The sequence below is a fragment of the Falco punctatus genome (assembly GCF_963210335.1).
Source record: "Falco punctatus genome assembly, chromosome: 3".
NCBI lineage: Eukaryota > Metazoa > Chordata > Aves > Falconiformes > Falconidae > Falco > Falco punctatus.
Genome location: NC_137582.1, coordinates 110,516,535 through 110,537,552, shown reverse-complemented (window position 1 = coordinate 110,537,552; position 21,018 = coordinate 110,516,535). Strand labels below are relative to the sequence as shown.

The 21,018-nt window shown below is 47.2% G+C and overlaps 1 protein-coding gene across 1 annotated transcript in view; it reads right to left on the bottom strand.

The window, feature by feature from the left end:
- Positions 1 to 21,018, bottom strand: part of PAX7 (paired box 7) — a 125,034-nt gene that overhangs the window by 10,583 nt on the left and 93,433 nt on the right. Inside the window, exon 9 of the mRNA XM_080379489.1 lies at positions 3,760 to 4,006. Within this exon, the coding sequence (XP_080235615.1) occupies positions 3,760 to 4,006 (247 nt within the window). The remainder of the gene's footprint in view (positions 1 to 3,759; positions 4,007 to 21,018) is intronic.

Sequence of the window (21,018 nt, the reverse complement as noted above, 5' to 3'; positions counted from 1 at the left end):
CCTGACAGGTGCTGCTGGGGTTAAGCGCAGCTGCAGCGTGCAGAGTACACTGCATGTGCTGCTACAGTCCCTCGAACCGCTCTGTGAACCTACTGAAAAGAGCTAAAATTCTACTTCTGCCATGGAAAATGGTGTTTCCAAGGGAGCTGCCTGAAGATGAGCCTGACCAGAAAGCCAGCAGGCTAAGCTTTCCAGCCTCACCTCCCTGTATCATCGCACAGCGGCAAAGCCAACTCCTGCACTCAGTGATGCTGCTGTAAATGATTCCAGAGATTTCACTGGGAGCTCACCAAATCTGGACAAGGCTTGAATCTGACTCATCCGCTGCATGCTGACTCATTTCTGCGAGCTCTGCCACCTGCCTTCATTCACCCTTCCTAAGGGAAAGTGCTTTGCTTATCTCCAGCTGGGAGAGAAACACAGCCACAACTCCTGAGGCAATGAGTGAACCTCTACCCCAGCTCCCCTGACTGCCCCATGGTCTGAGGGGGAAGAGGACCAGGGCAGGATGGTGACATTGCTTATTAGCTGAGCTTCAGTCAAAGTCTCTCCCTTTCACTAGCTTTAATGTCTCAAATTAGATTAATAAGGAGTTGGCAGGAGACGTACAATCGGTGCCAATGAGTAAACAAATTTCAGCCATCAACGTCTTGTCAGACGCCTGCCCCAGAGGAGGTCCCTTCCAGACACAAATTCTTATTAGACTTGTCATATCTATTAGAATTCCTTTCACGCTTCTGCGTTCCATCACCGGCATCATTAACACAGCTCCGGCCTTTGGGAACCACAAGGACCACATTAATCTGGCATTTCTGCTCCTCACTGGCTGGGACAGCGAGGCTGTGCGAGCGCGGGCAGGCTGGCACGCTGGCAGCGAGCAGGCTCGGCGCAGGGTGAGTTATCCAGGGCCAGAGCGATGCCTGCCGAGGAGCCCAGCTTCTGCAGGCAGCAGGGTCTGAAAGGAGTGGAGTTAGGCAAGTGGAGCTGGCTGACTGGCACTCCTCGGGGACTGGGATCTGGGATCCTGGAGCGCCGGGCTCTGTAATGGTGCACTGTGGTGCCTCTAGCTGCAAGGGGGGTTGTACAGAGGATTAGATGCCAAGCTATGGCACTTGTCCAAGCCTTATCAGCTTGGTCCTCTGGTATTTCAGGTAAACGTATTAAATAATGTCTTGGAGAGGCTGGAGGTAAAGAGGAAATTCACTCCTCAGGCACACTGTGGGTGCATGGCGGCTGTGCCTCTGTTCCTGTTGTCACCCGTGCTCTGGGTGAATTCAGATGGCTGCTTGGGAAAGGAGGGAGGTGAACGGCCAGAGCCGGCCACCCCACTCTGGGCAGTATCCAGCAAAAAGGAAATTTGATGGCAATCCCATCCTTCTATAAAAACCCAGGCTAAACTCCCAATATTTTTTTTTTTAATGCCAGTGGGAAGAGTGGCTTGTTGGTTTAATACAGTGGAAACCAAAATAAAACCAGAAACTTACCAGAAGTACTCTGGGTGTTTATTTGCTTATGGGAGAAAGTGTGGGTTTGTGTTTCTAAAATAGAGAGTAAGAAGGAGAGAAAGTGGGGATAGAGAGATTCTCTGCAGGCCAGGTTGAAAGCCAGGTACCAAGGCTACAGAGCTCTTATTTACAAGCCCTGGTTACGTCCCTGTTACACAGAGCCTGCCCCCACCATAACAACCCCCTGTTTTTATTCTATCACAGTGTTCACTAAAAAGAGTTTTGATACTTCTTTGCCGCATCATATAAGGAAGAAACACACGATTTGAACTGAACATCAATAAATGATCTTCTGGAGCTCACCTCAAACTGATGGGCATTTAAACAGCATTTGAAAAGAAGCAGTGAAGAATTAAAAAGCAGGAGGAGTTAGAAGTACCTGCTAAATACAACACGCACCGAGAAAGACAAGGAATAGTGGTGTTGTATCAAGGTCAACTTCATGTGATTGCTCTAACAGGACTAATTGCCAATGAAAACTGTTTCCTTGCATAGAGATTATTATAAATGAGGGTCATTATAAGAAAGGTTTATAGAGGAGTGGACTTATGGACTGCCTGTGTGGAGCTGTAAATACAAAAATCTATACATACACATGCACACATGTGGAATTAGCTGCTTAACATAGATCCTCCCTTAGAACAGCTACAGCTGGTTGTGCAGCATTGCCATGCAGCGGGGCATTGCCTTTGGCTGTAAGACCTGCCACCCCACTGGGTGTGACTCCAGCTCCCAGCACTGGGAAGCCCTGGCACTGTGGTTGGCGCATGATGGTTTCTCACCTACCTTCCTTGCCCCAGCAAGAAGAATGCCTTCATGACTACCTCCCTGCGTGTCTCTGGGCATGGGGCACGTCTGGACTAACTCTGTTGACCATGCAAGACTTGCTGCTGGGCATAAACCTGTTGGCAGCCTGGACTCTCATGACTATTAACAGGAAAACGTTGCTGTTCTGAACCGAACCCAGTGGGCTTTAAACTGGACTTGTAAATTGAATGGGTGTCCAGCAGGACAGAAGCCATGCGACAGAAATCAGGAAAGGGGGACAAATAAAGCAACATAAATAGGGCTGTGCGAGCAGTTTTTCATCAGCACAAGGAGAGGCCCAAGTAAAAATTCCTGCAGCAAACCAAGACAAACCCTTCTTTCTCTTTCCTCCTCCTTTGCTGGTCTCTCTCTCTCAGAAAATGTAGCTCGTCCTCCTTATTTTATTTTTTACACACATGGGTGTGACTAACGTCTTGCCCAAGGGAATCTTTATTGGAAATACATGGTATTGGAATTTGTTTAAGATTTTTATCAATAGCACGTGTGTCCAGCCTCACATCCAGAAGCGAGGGGAAGGTCAAGGGGTCACAGATCAAACTCCCGAAAAAAAAAAAAGGGAGGGGTGGGGGGAAGCTGCTATTGATCCCGTCTGCTGCCACAGCCGGTTCTCATTTAGCTGTAGAAGTTAAAGACATTAAAGGGCTGTGACGGAGAGGGGAATAAAAAGCCACAGCCAAATGGAAGGAAAGGTCACTAAGGACAAGCTCTGGGCAAGCAGGAGCGCTCCCGGAGGAAGAGGATGCACCTTTAACCCTCCGCAGATCACTCTCTCACACCACCACACTTATTATTAGTTTAACACCGGCAGGTGAGCCCTTTGCCAGGCTTGCTGGTGGTTTTGTGACCCAGCCATTCTGGAGGAGAAACAGACTCTCCCAGGATCCCTCTGCCTTTCAGGTTTGAGGTTTAGGTTCAGGATTACAATTCCAGTCTCACTTCAGCTTTCACAGAACCACAGCCCAGTTGACAGGCAACGGCTTAACATATTTTGTAGCAAAACCTCTGAGCATGGACGCAGCCCTTGCCTTACAGGGGGCAGGGGGGAAAGCAACACATATAGTTCTGCATCCTAAGGGACGGCATTAAAATCCCAGCTTTCCTTTGGCTGAGCAGGGTGAACATGTTGTAGGGCTTTTGGAGAAGTAAGAATTGGATATGGGGAAGGAGAGAGGTCTGGAAGTTGTCCTTTTCTAATAGAAATGTTTTACCTCAAGTGTTTCAAGCACTTTTGAATTGGACTGCGAGGGTGTTGGGGAGGCTGTGTGGAGCAATAACCATCTGTGTCTGGTGAGTAGAATCCCTTTTTTCTCTCTAGATGGACAGATTTCCATGGGAATCTCCTCCGATACAATATCCGTACTTTCTTACATTTGCTCCCTCTCTTCTCCTGTTCCCTATGCAGGGGGAATACAATCAGTGCACTTACTTTGTCCGTACTGTCCGTATTGGTAGCCAGCCACTGGGTCCACACTGTAACTGGTGGTGCTGTAGGTGGGAGGACAGTAGGACTGGGAAGTCGGGAGGCTGTCCACAGACTTGATGGAGTCACTCCGCTGGCTGCAGCTAGCAGAGATGGAGTTGGTGGTGTCTAAGCCACCATGAAGGGGAGAGATGGAGAAGTCAGCTTGGGGTTGCGGAGGAACCCCGCTGGGGTTGCTCAGGATGCTCATCACCTGGAGAAACACAGGAGACAACACGTCAATGTCTGGAGGAGAAAGGGTAAGCGTGCAGCTGCCTTCATGCATACCAGGGAGAAACAGCCTGCATATAATGGTGCTCTATCAGTATAATATACAATATCAATAGAGGTTTGGCCGGGCTGGAGAATGAAGGCCTGCTACCATCAAATAAAACCTCCACAACTGGCTCCTCTGCATGTAATGCTTTATTTCAAAAGCTTACTAGGGATAATTCAGAAGCTGCTGCCCAGCACACTCAATCTTTGGTCTGTCTTTGCTGACCTGCCAACGTTAGCTGTGCTTTTCAGCATGAACGCTGGAGAAAGGAATAAACGGGACAAACCCGCTCGACATGCACTGCCGTCAGCTGGCACGTCTCCCTTTCTATGCCCAGCCCTCACAGAGGAAGAAACACATAAGACAAGGAGCAAACCCCCATATTTTCAAAAAGGGATGCTGAAGACTTTCTTTGGAAGTTTAAGTGGAGCTCGGTTTGCAAAGGTCCCTAACCAAACCAGATGCAAATCCTTTCTGGCTTTGATGCAGATTCAGCTTTAGGGACTGAAATGTCAAAGTTCTCTTTACCCTCAAATGTTAAAGGATAACAGGTCCTGGCTCGGCTCATTTCAGTGTAGTGCTTGGTTTGAAAATGTAATTAAATTTGCACACAAGCGATCTTCCTGCTTTGAGACCTGAAACAGATGAACTTTCCCCCCCCCCCCCCTTCTTTTGCAGCGAAAATGCCAGATTTGTTCCTGCGGGTGAGTTTGGGGTAAGCCGCTGCCTACAGGCCTTCACACAAGGACCCTGATCCCACTAGCGCTTTAATGCAATTGCCTTCTGCAATCAGCAAAATTACCCCCGGGCTGCCAAGTTAAGAGTGTAAAGAGTTTGCAGAAGCGGGGCTGTGGTGAGGGAAGGAAGGGAACTCCTGATGCCTCTTGGTTGATCTCCGCAGCCGCCGCAGGCATGCCTTGCCGTATTTGTGCTGGGGAAGGGGGGGGGAGAGAGGGGACAGCCAGTCACCTCAGGGGGCCAGGCCAGTGCTCAGATGCCGAGCGGCTGAAAATCTCCAAATTTAGCGTAACCTTATTGACATCAATTAAAGTGGCAAATTGGAAATATTTGGAGCCTGGCAAGTGGTAAAATGAGCCCTTTATCCCCCACCAGCGGCCTGGTGAGCTATTGTGCAGAGGATACATTCTCTGCAAGGACACAAGAGGGGTTGTATAGAGCGGCGTCCCCCCTTCCTGCTCACCCCGACACCTTCCCCATCCCCTCCTCCCTCACCTTCCTGCCGGAGCAGCGGCTTAGGCTGAATGACCAGCTACGTGCTGCTCTTTGCTTTCTAAAGCTTCTCCTCTCGCCGGAAGGCCTCAGGAGTCCTGCAAAGATGCTTTCCCTTGATGTCATGCCACCTCCCGACTCAGCCGGATGGAGATCCTTCCCAGGCATTTGTCTGGGAGGGGAATTTGGGAGTAGGGGTGGCTGGACCCCCATGGAGGGGGAGGCAGTGGGGAGGGACTGGGGGGGGCGGGGGGGGGTGGGGAGTGTGTTAGTTAAAAAGCCTGGAAAATCAATCTAACCCCAACCACTGGGTTTGTCTGCAGTGTGGTACAGAGGCACAGGAACGAGTTTTGAACAAGCAAAGTAAAAGCAGTGTAGCAGCAGCAGCATAAAGCTCAGGCAGTGTTCATTTAGCTGCTCCTCCTTCAGGGGTCTGCAGCCTGTGCTGAGCTTAGAGTTTGCTGCTGGTCCCCAGAAGTTAAAACTGGCTTAGCTGTCTACGCCATGGGGCAGACCGAGTCTAAATTATCTCCAGCTCTCCAGGCCCTCTGGGCACAGCTTCTTAATCACAGTGATTAAGCCTCGAGGTATCTAGATGAAGTTGTTTAGCCATAACACTGTGCAAAGTGTGCCGGTGGAACTCCCTGCCCCATGACAGCCCAAAGACTGAAAGATGGGGATGAAGAAAGGAAATTGCATTTAAATATGCAAGAGAGTAGATTAATATGAAAATAGGGCTGTCGTGCTTTTCTGTGTAGATGTAATGTAAACCTCTCTGCCTCCAGGCTTATGCAGCAGGGAAATCACGTGAGTGCAGCCTGAAGGTAGGTTTCCCAGCTGCAAAGTTATTTGTGACCTTCCACTAAAGCTGGGTCAGGAACTTTGACCTGGCTCAGCTACGAATCCCCTCAAACACCCCTCGATCCCACTGGCTGCAGCCAGCTCTCACAGCTTCAGCACCACCTTAGCTGCAGGTGTTACACCCTGCGCACCTCTTTGCCCTGACAGATAACCAGGACACTCGCATATACAGCAGCCATGAGACATTATTGGGTTTCATTCACAAGCAGAATCAGATGTTTAAAACAATGAACATCCTTCTTGCATGCGCCACGATACAGTCATATGAATTACGAGTTATTTGGGGAAAGCTCCACCTTGGCAGCACAAAGCTGGGCCGTTTCACTTCTCCCTTCCTGAGCTGTCCAGGGCTGGCAGTGCTGCCTGACCGGGGATGTGCTGCCCGCACCGCCAAGCCCTGCAGGTGCAGAAAAGAAATTGTGCACTATAAAATGAAGGGCAACTGGAACCACTCAGAGACCAGAGGGTTTTTTAGTGCTCTCCCTCCTGGCCAGCTCCCCAAAAGAGTCAGCTGCTTTATATTACCCAGAGAAAATAAAAGGCTCTTAAAGCAAGCAGAAGTCATATTAACACTTCCGCTAAAGCCTTTTTAAAAAGAAAGCAATGTTGGTAAATGAAACCCAGATTCACACTCTTCGGGTTCAGAGGAGCTGAGACCGGAGAAGACACTTGCACAAATCCTACTAAAGACATTTAATTGTCTTTAATCAGTTAGAATCAGGACTGATTTCTAATCCCAGCTCTGCTACTGACTCACAAGGGCTTGTGCAAGTCACTTAAGCTAGGACTCAACTCAACTAACCTTAGGCATGTGAAGTTAAGTTTCTAGTCTCTGCTAATCCTCTAGAATCCGTCTACAGAGAAACTGACACTTCTGAAGGACAATTCATCCCCTCCTAATACAGGCTGAATTTCCTCTGGCAAAACATAGGTGCGCCAATATTTCATCACAACAATGCCAGGGTGGTGAACGGGTATGTAACTCTGCGGAGGCTGGAGAGGGGAGATGCTGGAAGGTGGTTACAAGATGCACATCCCTGCTGGGTGCTCCCATGGAGGCAGGGTGGGCTCAGAGCTGCAGACGAACGCTGACAGAGGCTGAGCCAGGAACCCCAAAGATCTCTGTTCCTTCTTCAGCAGCGCTGACGGTGGGAAGCATCTGCCTTTTCCAGGCACGCTGACAGCAATTTGGAGCTGAGCTCCCCTGAAACTCTGTTTGCACAGGTTTATCAGAGGACAGCATCCGATCTCCCCAACCCCAGGACAAGAGTAAATCGGAGATTTCTATTCCCTCTCTGCTACACAGCCACCCAGCATGGCTAACCCTACACAAGCCCTCCAGCCTCACCAGGCCCTTGTTATCTGACTTCTTGTTTCAGCTGGATAAACTCATTTTCCAGGCAACTTTTGAACTCAGGAAAGTCTGGGGCATCTGGAGAAATCCCCTCCTCAAGAATGCAAAGTCCTTTTACCTTTTCTTTTTGACCTTGCTTTCTTATAATTTATTACTTCTTGGTGCATTATCATCACTAACTAAAAATCAATACCCACTTCACATCTGTAAGGTTTTATCTGGAGGGAAATCTGCTACCTGTCCATCACAGTGATTGACAGCCTTCCCTTTCCCCTCCCTCTCGTCAGTTGTCCCTCTCCCTTGCCCCATCTCCTTTCCTTTTGCTGCTGTCCCAAATCAGTCACAGGCGTGGCGTGGGCTTGCACTTTGGGGTAAGTCAATAACAGCCATGGTGCTAGGAGCCTTCAGCCTTGTTCCTACCCTCTCCGGAGGTCATTTGTCATGGGGGAGAGGGGGTAGGGGTCTTGATGTGTTGGGGAGACCAAGGTTAATGCACAAAGACCCTCCTGGATGAAAGAGCCAACCCACCCCCCCTCCCCACCTCCTGCTGCTGCCTCCCTCCCCACCCTCATCTCTGCAGCTCCCCCCTGTTCCTCCCCCCCCCGGGACGTTTCATCACTCTCTCCCCTACTTTAAAAGAAGGGGAGTTAAAAAAATGTAATTAATTCCCTCCATTTCTGAGCTGGCCCTCAGGGCCTCTGGCCGTGGAAACTGTAGCAGGGGAAATGTGCACCCTTTATGATAAACGAATGCGGCTTTGGAAAGGGAAGTGCAATTAGGGCCTTCAATCTGTGCAATCAGGCCTTCAGATTTTGGGGGGGGGGGGTGTTGGGTTGGGGGGGGGGCAGGAGGGGCTCAAGGGGCAGAAAAGCAATAGGGAGACATACCACTTAGCTGGAGCAGGGTGTGAGGACGTCGGGGAGGGGAGTGGGCGGGTGGCAGGTGAGTTCCATGACAAAGCCTTGTCCCAGCAGACCTGGCTGCTGCACCTCTGCCGTCAGGAGCTCTACAGCAAATACCAGGGCAGCCCAGGCCATGCCAGTCATCCTGAGAGTCCCTACACCTCCTACCCTGTGTTCCCAGTTTGCTTTAGGCTTGCTAAGATACCCAGCTGATAGAGACATCAGGCCCTGACCACAGCGGGCTTTATATCTACGCTTCGTGATGCTGCGCTGCCCCACGCCCAGGAGGACACGGAGGTGCTGCGAGGAGATCAAACTCAAGCAACCAATACAATGGGGAGGCAGGAGCCTGCAGACAGCATTTTGCAGAGTGACCCCTGATTCTGTGGCGTCTCCATTTGTGGACACCCAATTTGACACAGCACAAAGCGTCCAAAATCAGAGACTGCCTTAGAAAAATGCTGCATTTAGAAACTGCTGAGCCTGGCTAAGTTCAGAATAAAGGGAAGACGTAATGATCTGCAACTAGCTGAAGGGTGTTAACTCCAGAGAAGCTGCCGGGTGGTCCCAAAGGAATGCAAACTGGATACCAGGCAGAAACCAAAAAGGAAAGGTCTCTTAGCAGTCGGCAGTATTTCTGAGGCCGTGGTACAGCTTTCCTAGGAATGGGTAGAAATCCCCTCTCTTCAGGAAAGGCTGGAAATGTGATCCGTTGGAATATCTGATACTACATCACTAGGAAATTCTCTGTTACAAAGAGTGTTTGTAGGCTGAAATCTCTGTTTCAGCTTCTGTGGTGTTAACATTTATGCCACTTCCTAGGGAACAGAAAGTGTGACAGGGGCCTGATGGCTGCGCTGGGAAACATGCTGGATCTTGTGGATTCACTAACGACATGGACCAAACTAACAACGTTCCTCCACAAGGGCTTGGACTCTCTGCCATTTGTGGTTGATTCAGCTTCTGCTCTACATAGGTCATGCTCTGTCCTCCAAGACTTTCTTAGCTACTTGGTGGGGACCCAGCTTAATCTTTTCCATCTTTGTTTTGCAGCCTGTTCAGCTAATCTTTTCCTTCTCTCTTGCAGAAGGCAACCCTTCCTCATATTAATGCTTTTTGATCTCTGTGGATTCATTTTCACTTGGTGGGAAGAGGAAGAGTCGATTATTCTATACATACATTAAATGGAAACAAAATGAAGAGGTGACTGTAGGACTATTGAAAGCTGAAGAAAGAGTTAGGAGGAGATAAATACAGTTTCCCCAAAGATCTTCACTTGAAAGGAGGATAAATATATGCAAATATGCCCCTAGGTAGGACTAAAATGACTTATGTAGCAATCACTAACACTGCACTCACAAAACCAAGCAATTAATTTTGAATATTTTCTAAATCACTAGACCCAGATGAGTTGTATCCCAGTATGCCAAACCAATCCAGTAAGTACACCCATTAAATTTGATTTTGCAGTCAGACCAAGGATCCAGACAGTGCTTCACACTTCTTGCACCCAGAAAATGCCTGATCTGGGTAACAGCAGTCCCTCCCATCTAATGTCACTTCCAACTAAATTTTGGAGCCGAGGGAGCAAACTTCACATCAGCCTTCTGTAAGAGTAAGTACACTCGCTCCAAGCACAGTCCTGATTCACACTGGCATAAATGAACATGTGACTCATCTCTCCCCTTCATTTTTGTTGTGGGTTAAAGTTTAAAAAACCTGATGCTCCACTGCCTCATCTAGCCAGTATTTATAATCTATCTGTCAGCATGTTACTAGTGCTAAAGAGAACAGTGTTATGAATACAAGCTAACATCATCTTACAAATCTTTACGCTGCAGCAGGACTCTGGGGCTGAGGTGGCTGCTGCTGTATAAAGAGTATTGTCTCCGTTTCCTAACCTTCCCCACTCCATTGGAAAATACGTGGAGGCCAGTGAAATGCCTTTCCCAAGGCCACACAAAGCGTGTCAGAAGCAAAGCCGGGAACAGAACGCAATGTTCCTGAATCCCTTCTGGTGTGTATGGGACATATCATACCAGATCCCTTCAAACTGCTCAGAAATGGTTACTGTGGGCCTGTGCTTGAGCAGTGGTACAGTTTGGCAGTGAACAATAAACCCAGAAATATCATCAATGCCTTTCAGTGACTTAAAACATCTGAAGGATGTTTCAGCGCCATAGGGGAGTGGTCTAGGACACAGCGGGTGAAATGGAGATGAGCATTTGTGTCCTAAAATGACCCTGTTCACTTAACGGATGAAAAACTGCCACACACTCATGATGGAGAGGGCTTGGGGAGATGCTGGGGGTGAGATGGAGCTGAGGATGCAATGGTGAGCTGCAGCAAAGCAGACCAATGCAGGCTGCACAAGGGGAGGATTAAAAAAAAAAGGCGATGGGAAGTTATTACCTGATTGTTCAAGGCTATGGTGAGGTTCCACCTGGAGCACTGCATCTTGTTTTGGGCACCCTGCTTCTGTAGAGATGTACAAATTATAGAGAAGGTCTAAAGAAAAGTTTCTAAGCTATACAAAAGAATGGGAAGGTCTTAGCTATAAGGGTAAGAGAAAGTGATTAAGTCTGGATGTTCTGGGAAAGAGGAGTGGGCTCTTCTTGCAGTGGAAATAGCGTAAGGAAATTGGAAGTACCACAGGGTTATACATCCAATAAGGGCTATGAGAAACCCTGCAGCAGAAGTGTAATTTGGAGGGGAAGGGCGGAGGCATCACTGTGAATAGGAATTACATTAAAACTGCTTGATCTAGAAACATGAGCCACTATCCCTGGCATTAGGGCACACAACTCTCCTGTCACTTACATAAAAGCAGATGGCAAAGTTTTTAGTAGTCTGGATAACCAGAGAGGGAAACAAAAAGCCAAGCTAGTGCGGGCTGTTTGAGGCAAAGGGGGGTCCTAGTTCTATGGGCATCAATTTCACTACCAAGCAGAATCAAGTAACATGGGCTCACCCCTTCCAGAAATGGGAGACACTCAAGCCAAAAGGCTAACTAGCACCTTACCACTCTGAAATGTCAAAGGGGTTTGATTTGCATGGACTGCTGAGCATCTCCCCCCTGAAAATGGGCAGTTTGTGCTTTACTAACCACCAACTTCATTATTCATCTTCTGCTACCTAAGCATGAAGTGTTTTTCCTGATTACATTGGAGTTGCTATGACATTTCGTATAACAGTAACCAAAAGAAAGCAAATGCTCCCCAAACGTGCTGGTCAGCAAACTGAGCCCCCCCACGTTCCTTACTTCTAGGCAGTAGACTGCATTAACAGAAGTCACCACAAGCAAACTACGCTGATGCTGTTCTCCCCATGAATACATTTTTCTGTGAAGGCCAAGTGAATACATTGGGAAGGAAAGTCTCCACAGGAAAATCCCTTTGTTGAGATGCAGAGCATCTCTGGGCAACTTGACACAGGGTATTAATTCCAGGAATACAAATCTTGCTTGTGGCATTTTGGAACTCACAAAGTCACCAGGGATGAGAAAGCAGAAATGCACAACCATGGAAAACTGGAATTCCTAAACTTTTCCAAACCAGCAGAAGGAGTCAGGTTAGGTTTGGTTTTGGAAATGGGCTGGACTTGTGCCTTTTCTTCTGCACCTATTTTTCCATTCTTACGTAAGCTCAGACATGCTGATGGCAGGCAGGGAATGAAAAGCTTTTGGGGCTTGGGGAGAGATTAAAAATAGCAAGAACTAAACAAAACAACATACACCAATGTTTCCTGCTAAATCAACCCTAAATCTAATTACTGTGCATCTGCCTGATGTGAATAATGGCAGGGTGGGGAGACCATGCAGTACAGCTAAGTCCCAGCAAATTAAAGCTGGTTTATAAACTTCTGTTATTCCTCTCTTCAGCAGCCCCACGCTGGCAGAGACTAACAAAGACAAACCAAAATTCACAGAAAGGTCTCCTCTTCCCCTCCTCCCTTTCCATTTCTCTCCCTCATTTTTTTTTTTCTTTTCCATTTCTCAGCTAAGCTGATCTGTGCTCGCTCACTATCACAACCCCCCGCGGACACTGGTAATGGAGTGCGGGTGCTGACTTACTGCTTCGAAACAAGATTTCCTGAGATCCTTTGAGTCTGCTCCATGCCCCCCCTCGCCTGCTTTTCTCTCTCCGTCTCTCTCTTTTTGGAGAGTGGAGGGGAGCCTCTATAAATGTGAAAGGAGCTGCACTACAAAGAATCCCCCGAGTGGCATATCCCAGCCCCAGGCGAAGCTGCTTGGTGCACTGATAGTCCTGCGTATCTGCTCTAGGACTCCTCTTTCTCTTCCCCTCCCTCTTTCTCTGATCAATCAAGGGCTGTAATCAGTTAAGGTCCAGCTTAACTGCAGTGTAAGATACACCAGTTAAGCAAAGCCAATGCCTCCAGGGTTCCCATCGTAAATATGGAGAGGTCATGGGGAGATGAAATAAGCCTGATAAGTTCAGCAAGTGCAGGGCTAACTAGGCTCACACCAAACACTTAATAACTCAAGCTGGCAAAAGAATGGAAGAAAGAGAAAATCAGAAGTGATTCCTATTGCCAGCTCCTCTGCTGCTTGTTTGCTTTCTCTCCCAGTTCCCTGCTTTCCGGGGGGGGAGTGCTTGGTGCATTTTTTAAGGTAAGGGTTTTTCTTTGCAGCTCACCCTAATGAATGAACAACCCAGATCCCGCTCCCATCTGGAAGTGCCTCAGCTCACTTTGGATATTCTGAAGGATGAATTTTTCAAGTCAAGACCATTTTTTTTCTCACCATAGGAAAATCACAGCTCCTGAATGCAAGGCAATGCCTTTTGCAGCCCTACATAGTGCCATGTGCTCTCCCTTCGGACTCCTCTCTGCTGCTAGGGAGCACTGTGGTATTTTCAAAGACAGGGAGCTGCTTGCTTTTGCCGAGCACGAACCCCAAAACCCTCACAGGATCTGAACTCAGGGATAATGGAGCTGCATCCACCAAGGTGCAGAGTTTTAGTGTAAACAAATAGCAGAAAAGTGGGGATTTGTGCTGAAAACACTGGCTTAAATAGAGGATCACCCTTAGAGCTAAGAAGTTCTAGCTCAACAATATCTTTGCCTGTTTTGCTCCATAGTAAGGCTTTTCCTTTCTCTCCAGAAATTTCCATTCTCAGAGATGGTCCAGGGAAAACAAGCCCTTTGTATTCATAATTTGCAATCACTTGTACACAAAATTCTTGTTGGTCTGGATCCCAAGAGCTTGTAGTTCCACAATCCACTTCTTGAAGAGGAGGCTGAGGACTATCGGACTGTCCAGGGGACTTGCCTGTGCAGGACAAGCTACTGTCTGTTTCTGAACCCCAGAGCTCATTTCTGCCCCTCAGATGTGAGAAATCTGGCAGGATTCGATCACCATCAAAACCACCCCCAAATTCTACCTGGTCTTAATCCAAAACTCATATCTCTAGGTGAACACAACATGAGGTTTGGATCCAAATACCACTGTGTCGGCTCCCGTTTAATTGGACATTGGCCCACTAGGCATTACAGATAGGGGGGAAAGAAAGCACATAGGATTTATTAAAAACGATGCAGACATACAAAGAGCAGAACAAAATCTTTAACCAGGAGCGATAAGAAAGCCCTAAAGGATTTGAGTTTAGATAAGTATCCCTCTTTGAGTCCTCCAGCTCTTTAAAAGCTATTTGGACTGGAGTTTTCCTGTGGTGTTATAGGTGCTTACTTAAGCAGGGGATGAGATTAATTCTTCCCTGGGTATTTTGGCACTCCTGCACCTGGGGTCTGCTGAGGAGCAGCACAAATGTCAATAAGTTTGCAATGATTATTTGAGTAACAATCACAAACAGGTGAAGTCTTTGAACAATAAAGTATAAATGTATAAAGCGTAAAAGCATAAAGCTGAGCTAACACATCATTAACTGCACTTCCTTCTTATTTGTCCAGCACAATTTCATTTCAGCTATGTCTGATGGCACTGCAAAATAAAATATGTTTTAGAATTATAATATGAAGCCACCAGGAAGCGATCTCGAGCATCAGACTAGTGAAACACCAATTTCTGAAACCTTGCTCTTCTTATGAATGTAATTTACTGCTTTGAACTAAGTGATTTTTAAGAAGAAAAAGATACACTGATGAAAGGTAGCTGTCTGCTGGCAAAGCTACGTCTGTGCCAAAGGGAAGGGTCTTACCTCATTAAAATTAAACCTCTTCCAAACGAAAACAGCAATACATTTACTAAGTGGGTATGTAAACCAGCACATAGCTTGCTCACTTGTACAAATGCAAGCAAAGAACTTTATACATTAACCCCACAACTCCTGGCTGAGCTACAAGCTCTCTTTTCTGAAAATATCTTGATCAAAAGCCTCCAAAAAATGGCAAATCCTCTAACTTGCTGAGTAGAGTGGTGCCCCTCACCTGTCCTCCTCGCTGCAATGCCAAGGGCAGGAGTGAAGGTATCGCACCCTTGTATTACTCGAGCAGAGTTTTTAAGGCATCTCCTGCATGCAGAAGTTTAAAAGCATACAAGCCACTGCTGATCCAGAGATAAATGGTGGAAAAGGGATTAGAGATACTTAGCAGAGGAGAGGGAAGACTCAGGAAGGGCTGATTATTTTAAAGATATGACTATTTAAAGATAATGATTGCATAAATTTAATTAATGCATTTTCATGCTGCAAATGGCCGTTTTGTAATTAATGTATCTGGCCTCGCTAAGCATGGGAGATCACATCTCCCAGGCCCCCCTCCCTTCTCAATTCCCCCCTCCGCCTCTCGTTTAATGAAAGACAGAAAGCAGATGACAGAAACAATTTGTCAGCCAGTACGGGTGTCAGATGCCTAATTGGTTGCGCTGAGTTAGTGGAAAGTAAAGGGGGAGAGGGTCGAGGCTGGGGGGGCTCTTTTCTCTTTATCCGAGGCTTCAGGGTGGGTGTCCGTATTGGTGGCGGGGAGCGAGGGGGCGAAAAGTGTTTCTTGTTAATTGATGGAGATTAGGACACAGATTGGCTGTGGCAGGGACTGGGCAGTGACAAGAAGGGGACAGGAGAGGCTGGTTAACACCCGTGCAAACAAGCTGCCATATCTCACAATACGTTAAGTCCCAGCAGCATTGACAACACCAATGGTTATCTCCTGTGCTCCCCGCTCCCACTGCACCCCAGTACCCCCGGTCACGACTGCTGGGGGAAGAGCTTAGCGCAGAGATCTGCAGCCCTGGGCACAGCTCTCCTCTGGTTTGCACTCTCCAGTCTGGAGAGGAATCAGGACCCTGGTGGAAAGTTCGGGATCCTGGGGAAAGGGTGCTGTGCATGGGAGGATGCAGGGCTGAGGCCATGGGCAAAGCAGAAGGACCAAAGCCCAAAACCAAGATCACTGCCTGGGTCTTACTTGCTCAAAGCCTTGCCCTGGGTTCAGACCAGGGTGTCAGTGTTAACACCTGAGAGATCCTCAGAAAATTTGTGTCCTGTCTTCTCCCATCCCTGCCCCACCAAGAGACTGTCTTAAAAACTGCAAGATTAAGTAAAACTGGAGTTAACGTATGTACCAGCTGGTGCCTGAGCTTTGTGGGTGCATTTGGTCACCAGTAATAAAGCGTCCATCTGATTAATTCTCCTCTGGTCATTATGTGGAGAGGAAAACCTCCTGTCCACACAAAACAGCCCAGGAGTCTGGAGCTTTCTGTATCAGGGAGCTCACCCCCTGAACTCCAGCAAGAGCTGAGCATCCTGACCCTTCAGACACCCCCCAAGAAAGTAGCAGGACAGATCACGTGCTATCCAAAGTCACACCTACGTAAAAAGCAGAAATGTGTCTTCTTTCTGCAGCATTCTTCTTTCTTCAAAGATTGTGGTGACCTGCTTTAATGTATTTATCATCAGCCCTAGGCAGAGCGGGGCTGCCACCTCTCACCTTACAACTGGAAAAATGAGCCCAATAAAGGCTAAAACTCAAGATGGTGCAGATTTATGGGGGAGCAGGAATCTGAACAACCCAAAGCCAAGGCTGATGTCCTCCTTCCAGACAGCCTTATAATAAGTTAAGCACAGCAATGAGGGGAACTTCAAAACATTAGTGCCACATGATGCTGTTTGGTGTATCTATAGGCCTTTCCCTGGAAGATACAAGAAAGTTTTACAAAGGTGGGAACAGCTTGATCAGCTCTGTTTCACTGCCACACACAAAAAAGGTGGTGGGTAGCAAGGCATGGGGAGCTAAAAATAGAAAATGTTGAGTTTTCATGCTGGGTACTGATCACATTTAAACATGCAGCCTGCAGTAATGAAAATACTATGAAGCTTCTGCATTATATTATAGGTCACTCCAGAAAAGGTTTACAAAGGGTTGACAGGTGATGAATAAATGCTACGAAAAAGATAAACAACATTTTCTTTTACATGAAAGAAAGCCTTTCAAATAGCATAAATGCAAATGGAAAGGAAATGGGTGAGGGATGCACGCGCAAATACAAACTTCTCATTGAAAGATCAAAATGAAGTAAAACACTGCAATTTGTAACAAAAAGATACTGAAAATAAAATATCCAGCTGCAACATTTTTGTCCCTTTGCTTATAAAGAAAGACAAATAAGCCCTGCAGAAAGCGTTGAGTGAAATGAAACCATTTTGCTCTTTCCACAATGTCCCAGCAACCTGTCCCCTAATCTGTGGTGATCTGTTATCCTTTCTGCCGCAGGGTAAGCGTGTTACAGACGCACCACAGGACTTGGCAATGTATAATGAAGCCATTCCTACCGCTATTTATTTGTGTTGCAATGACACAGAAGTGCTGTAGTCAAGGAGCATGTCCCACTCCTCAAGACCCTGCACAAAAAAGCAGCAAAATCCGAAAGCCCCCAAATGCCAGATATTTCAGCTCTGGGGACTGGTTGTCTCCCCTCAGGCCTCGCTCTCTTTCTGCTCCCACCCCAAGAAAGCAGACCAGAAGAAAAGGAAAGAAGGGGAATGCACCAGATTCCTGAATCTCTTCCCCTGCAAAGTCAAGAGAGTAGAAGCCAAGTCTGGTCCAACTCTAAGAATGAAGAAAAAGGGCCTAAGGTGCTGCAGATAAAATGGCAGAATGGGAATTATTAATTAACCTCTTCCAAAAATTCACCATGCACAGGCACTGAAGAAGTACTCCACAACTTCCACAAACACAACCCCCACACACCCTGGCATAGTCCTTCAGCCTCCTGTGTTGAGTGTGAACCACTGAGCGGTGGAGCTCTGCTGACGAGGAATGTGGTCTATTGTGCCTTAAAACAAATGCTAAATGATTACAAGCACCATACCAGCTGAGAAAAAAAGCAGGCTGCGGTGAGTTGTGCCTGTCACGTCACTGTTCCTGCTTGGCAAATAAGTTCTAATGCACAATTGGTATTTATTAGATGACATACAACAACTGCCTCATTAAATCAGGGCTTGAGTGTAGGCCGGAAGTCTTAATTTAAAGTGTCACCAGCTATTGAAATCAGATGGTTTAGGCAGGAACGGAGTGAAGGGAAGAGGAAAAAAATTGGGACCTCAAGAAGTAGGAAACCGTCACCGGTCCTAACTCACCTTTTGAAATGGGTTGCGATTTTTATGCTGGTCGGGGCACTGGTTCGAAAAATATTTGTTCTGCATTTGCTTTCTCTACGTGCACTTTCAAACTCTCCCCCTAATAAACGGTTGGGCACCTTTCTGTGTGTTTTAAATGCAGTGTCGAAAGCAAAGGTTAATGCTGGAGATTGCATTCCAATTGAAAACGCGGCAACCGGTAAATTTGGTTTGTTTAGAGTGGAAATGCTTGAACTGCTGTAGATGGGTGGCGGGTGCGAAAGCATGGGGAGAGGGGGGTGGGAGACGCTCCCTGCGCCCCAGCTCCTCTCTGGACAAAATTAAATTTCAAAGTTTAATGAGTTGCGAAGGGCGCTGGATTAAAAAGCCTGGTCCCTGTGCTGCCAAAACTGAAGCAGTGCGATGAAGAGAGAGAGAGAAAAAAAAAAAATCCCACCGAACCCAAAACGTCAGGGAACAGAGCAAGTGAAAAATGTCAGGGCAAATTGCTCTTGACAGTGTTAATATCTGCACCTCATAGCAATAATTACATGTAAATAAATAGTGAAATAGCTCTCAGCTGGAGTCTGTACTCCGAGTGCAGATGCCACTAACAGCCAGCTGGGGACCTTTCGCTCTTCGACTGCCGTTTCCCCCCTTTCTTCCCTCCCTCCCCCCGTTTCATCTATGCCAGAGCAATTGCTAGCGACTGCAGATCTGTTCACAGCCCTCCCCCCTTTCTCATGGCACTGTGTTCGCTCCCTCTTCATATCACCCTCCCAGCCAGGGGCTGCTGTCGGCTGTCAAGGAAAAGTACGTTGCTTTTAGCCCCTTGCTAGGGGAAAACAAGCTTTACTGGATTCATGTCTGGCCATCGCATGAATAAAGCTGAGGGAATGGGAATGGCGTGGCTGACTATCCTTCCATCTCTGTGGGCTCCTAAAAATGTCAGGAGGGATGGAGCTATCTGTTTCAAGCACTGGGATTATGTTCTTCTTATCACCAAGGTTGTCTATATTTCTAAAGGACACCAGCGAACATACGGTTTGGCATCAGGATGCAAAAAGATGCTTCATTTCCACAGGAGATGCATCTCCCACTGCTATCAATAGCATCCACAGAGATTTATAAGCCTGAGCCAGTGCCTCCAACCCTTGCCCCAAACCCACACCATTCCTTCCAAGGGCATCACTGCAAAAAACTGCTGAAGAAATCATGAATGATATTGAGAGGGTGAAAATCACGTGAGGCCCAGGAAAGCACCTGATGCCACATCCTCATGCAGAGTTTATGTTTATGGTTGCTATCAGCGAGGACCCACTGGGCGAGGCAGAGCTCAGCCCCAAGCACTGTGGTTGTCCCCAAGCTCCCGGCAGCTCCAAGGAGAAAATTCCCATCGTTTCCCAGGCACTCGGATCATATGGCCAAAGGGCTGTGTGCCTCTGAGTGGGAAGGCAGGAAGGGAAGACTCCAAAGGGCTGAAAATAAACAACAACTGCACAGGAATATGGAATTACTAAATACAAAGCACTTTTACAGAGAAGGCCTTTTGGGCTACCAAAGGGCCTTGACAAAGTCTCAGGTTCCTACCTTACATTTAAACAGGATAAAATCTCTGTGCCTCCATTCTTGGCCTTGCAGATAACAACGTTCCCCATGGGACTGCGAGGAGAAACACATCCCAGGATGATGAGATGCTCAGATATTACGATGAAAGTCTTAGATAAAGTTAAGCTCATTATTTTAGCCCTATTCTCTTCCGCTCAGCCAATTTCTCTCTCTGTGCTCTCGTTTAGCTCCCAGCCCTACAAGTCTGGGTCTAGTGGTGAGCCATAGGGCTCTGCTAACCATTTAGGAGACCCGCGATGCTCACAGCTGAATGAAGCTGGCGTGTGCCTGGCCCCACCACCAAAAGATGCCATGCTCTCACGCCGACACAGCTCATTAGCCACTCCCTAATCAGCATCACTCCGGGGCCAAACCACTAGACCAAAGCAAATAAAAAAAAATAACCTGCCACTGATAGGAGGGAGACATTCCTGCTGAACCACAGCCTTGTGTAAGGGAGAAAAGCTTTGAGGCCTTTCCTTTCAGCTAATGAAATTCACAACACCACCCCACACTGCACTGAGCAACAAACACAGCTCCATTATTTGGAAAACAAATATGTTCTTTAGAACTTCCTGGTTGTCAAACACCTTTTTGTTTAGCTCAACAACTAATCCACTTATCAGAGGATAAAGCTGCCAGTGAATCACCAGTATGATAAAAGCATGCACAAAATTAGCAAAAATTTGCCTATGGCTCCTGCACATTTAACAAACACCAGCTAAGAGAAAAATGATTCCTTTTTTTTTTTTTTTTTTTTTTTTAATAACTGAGATCCCCAGGAGAGATTCTGTCAGATAGCGGCTTTTATTTTGCTTGCAGTTTTTTTTCCCCTCTCTCTCGCTCTTCCCATATAACCCAAGCACTGAGGCTGGGAGATGCTGGGAGCTGATATGAGATCCACGGAAATTGGCAGTATTTGAATAAGCAATAGATGCAGCCAGGCAAAATTTTAATAAGTTAGGGGGGTTTTAAACAATAATAATAAAAAAAATAGCACTCAGGCATTGGCTGCTTCCCTAGAACCTCAGCGCTGCTGGATGCTTTGCTGCTCAGGAGGCTTTAACACCTATAGGATTCCGGATTTGTCCTTCCCTGCTCTTCAGCGTGTTTTGTAGCCCTTTGTGATATTAGTCTCTCTGCATTCCTGCATGGCAGATCCACACTAACTTTTGTTGTTACACAGATGGGGAAACCCCTGCAGACAAGGGCAAGTAGTTGCCAGAGTTGGGCCACCAAGTCAGCAGCAGGGGACATCAGTCCAGTGACTTCCAGTTCTCTGCTGCCACAAACATTAAACCACCTTCCCTTTCTTGAGTTTTTACACTAAAACCTTTGGCAGGACCCTGCACAGCATTAACTGGGCAAATGGGATTTAACTACTCTCTGAAATTCACTCAGCTACGTAAGCCTTGGGGATTTCTCCAGCGTGGATGTGTGCAGAGATGTCCTGGTGAGATTTCTGGC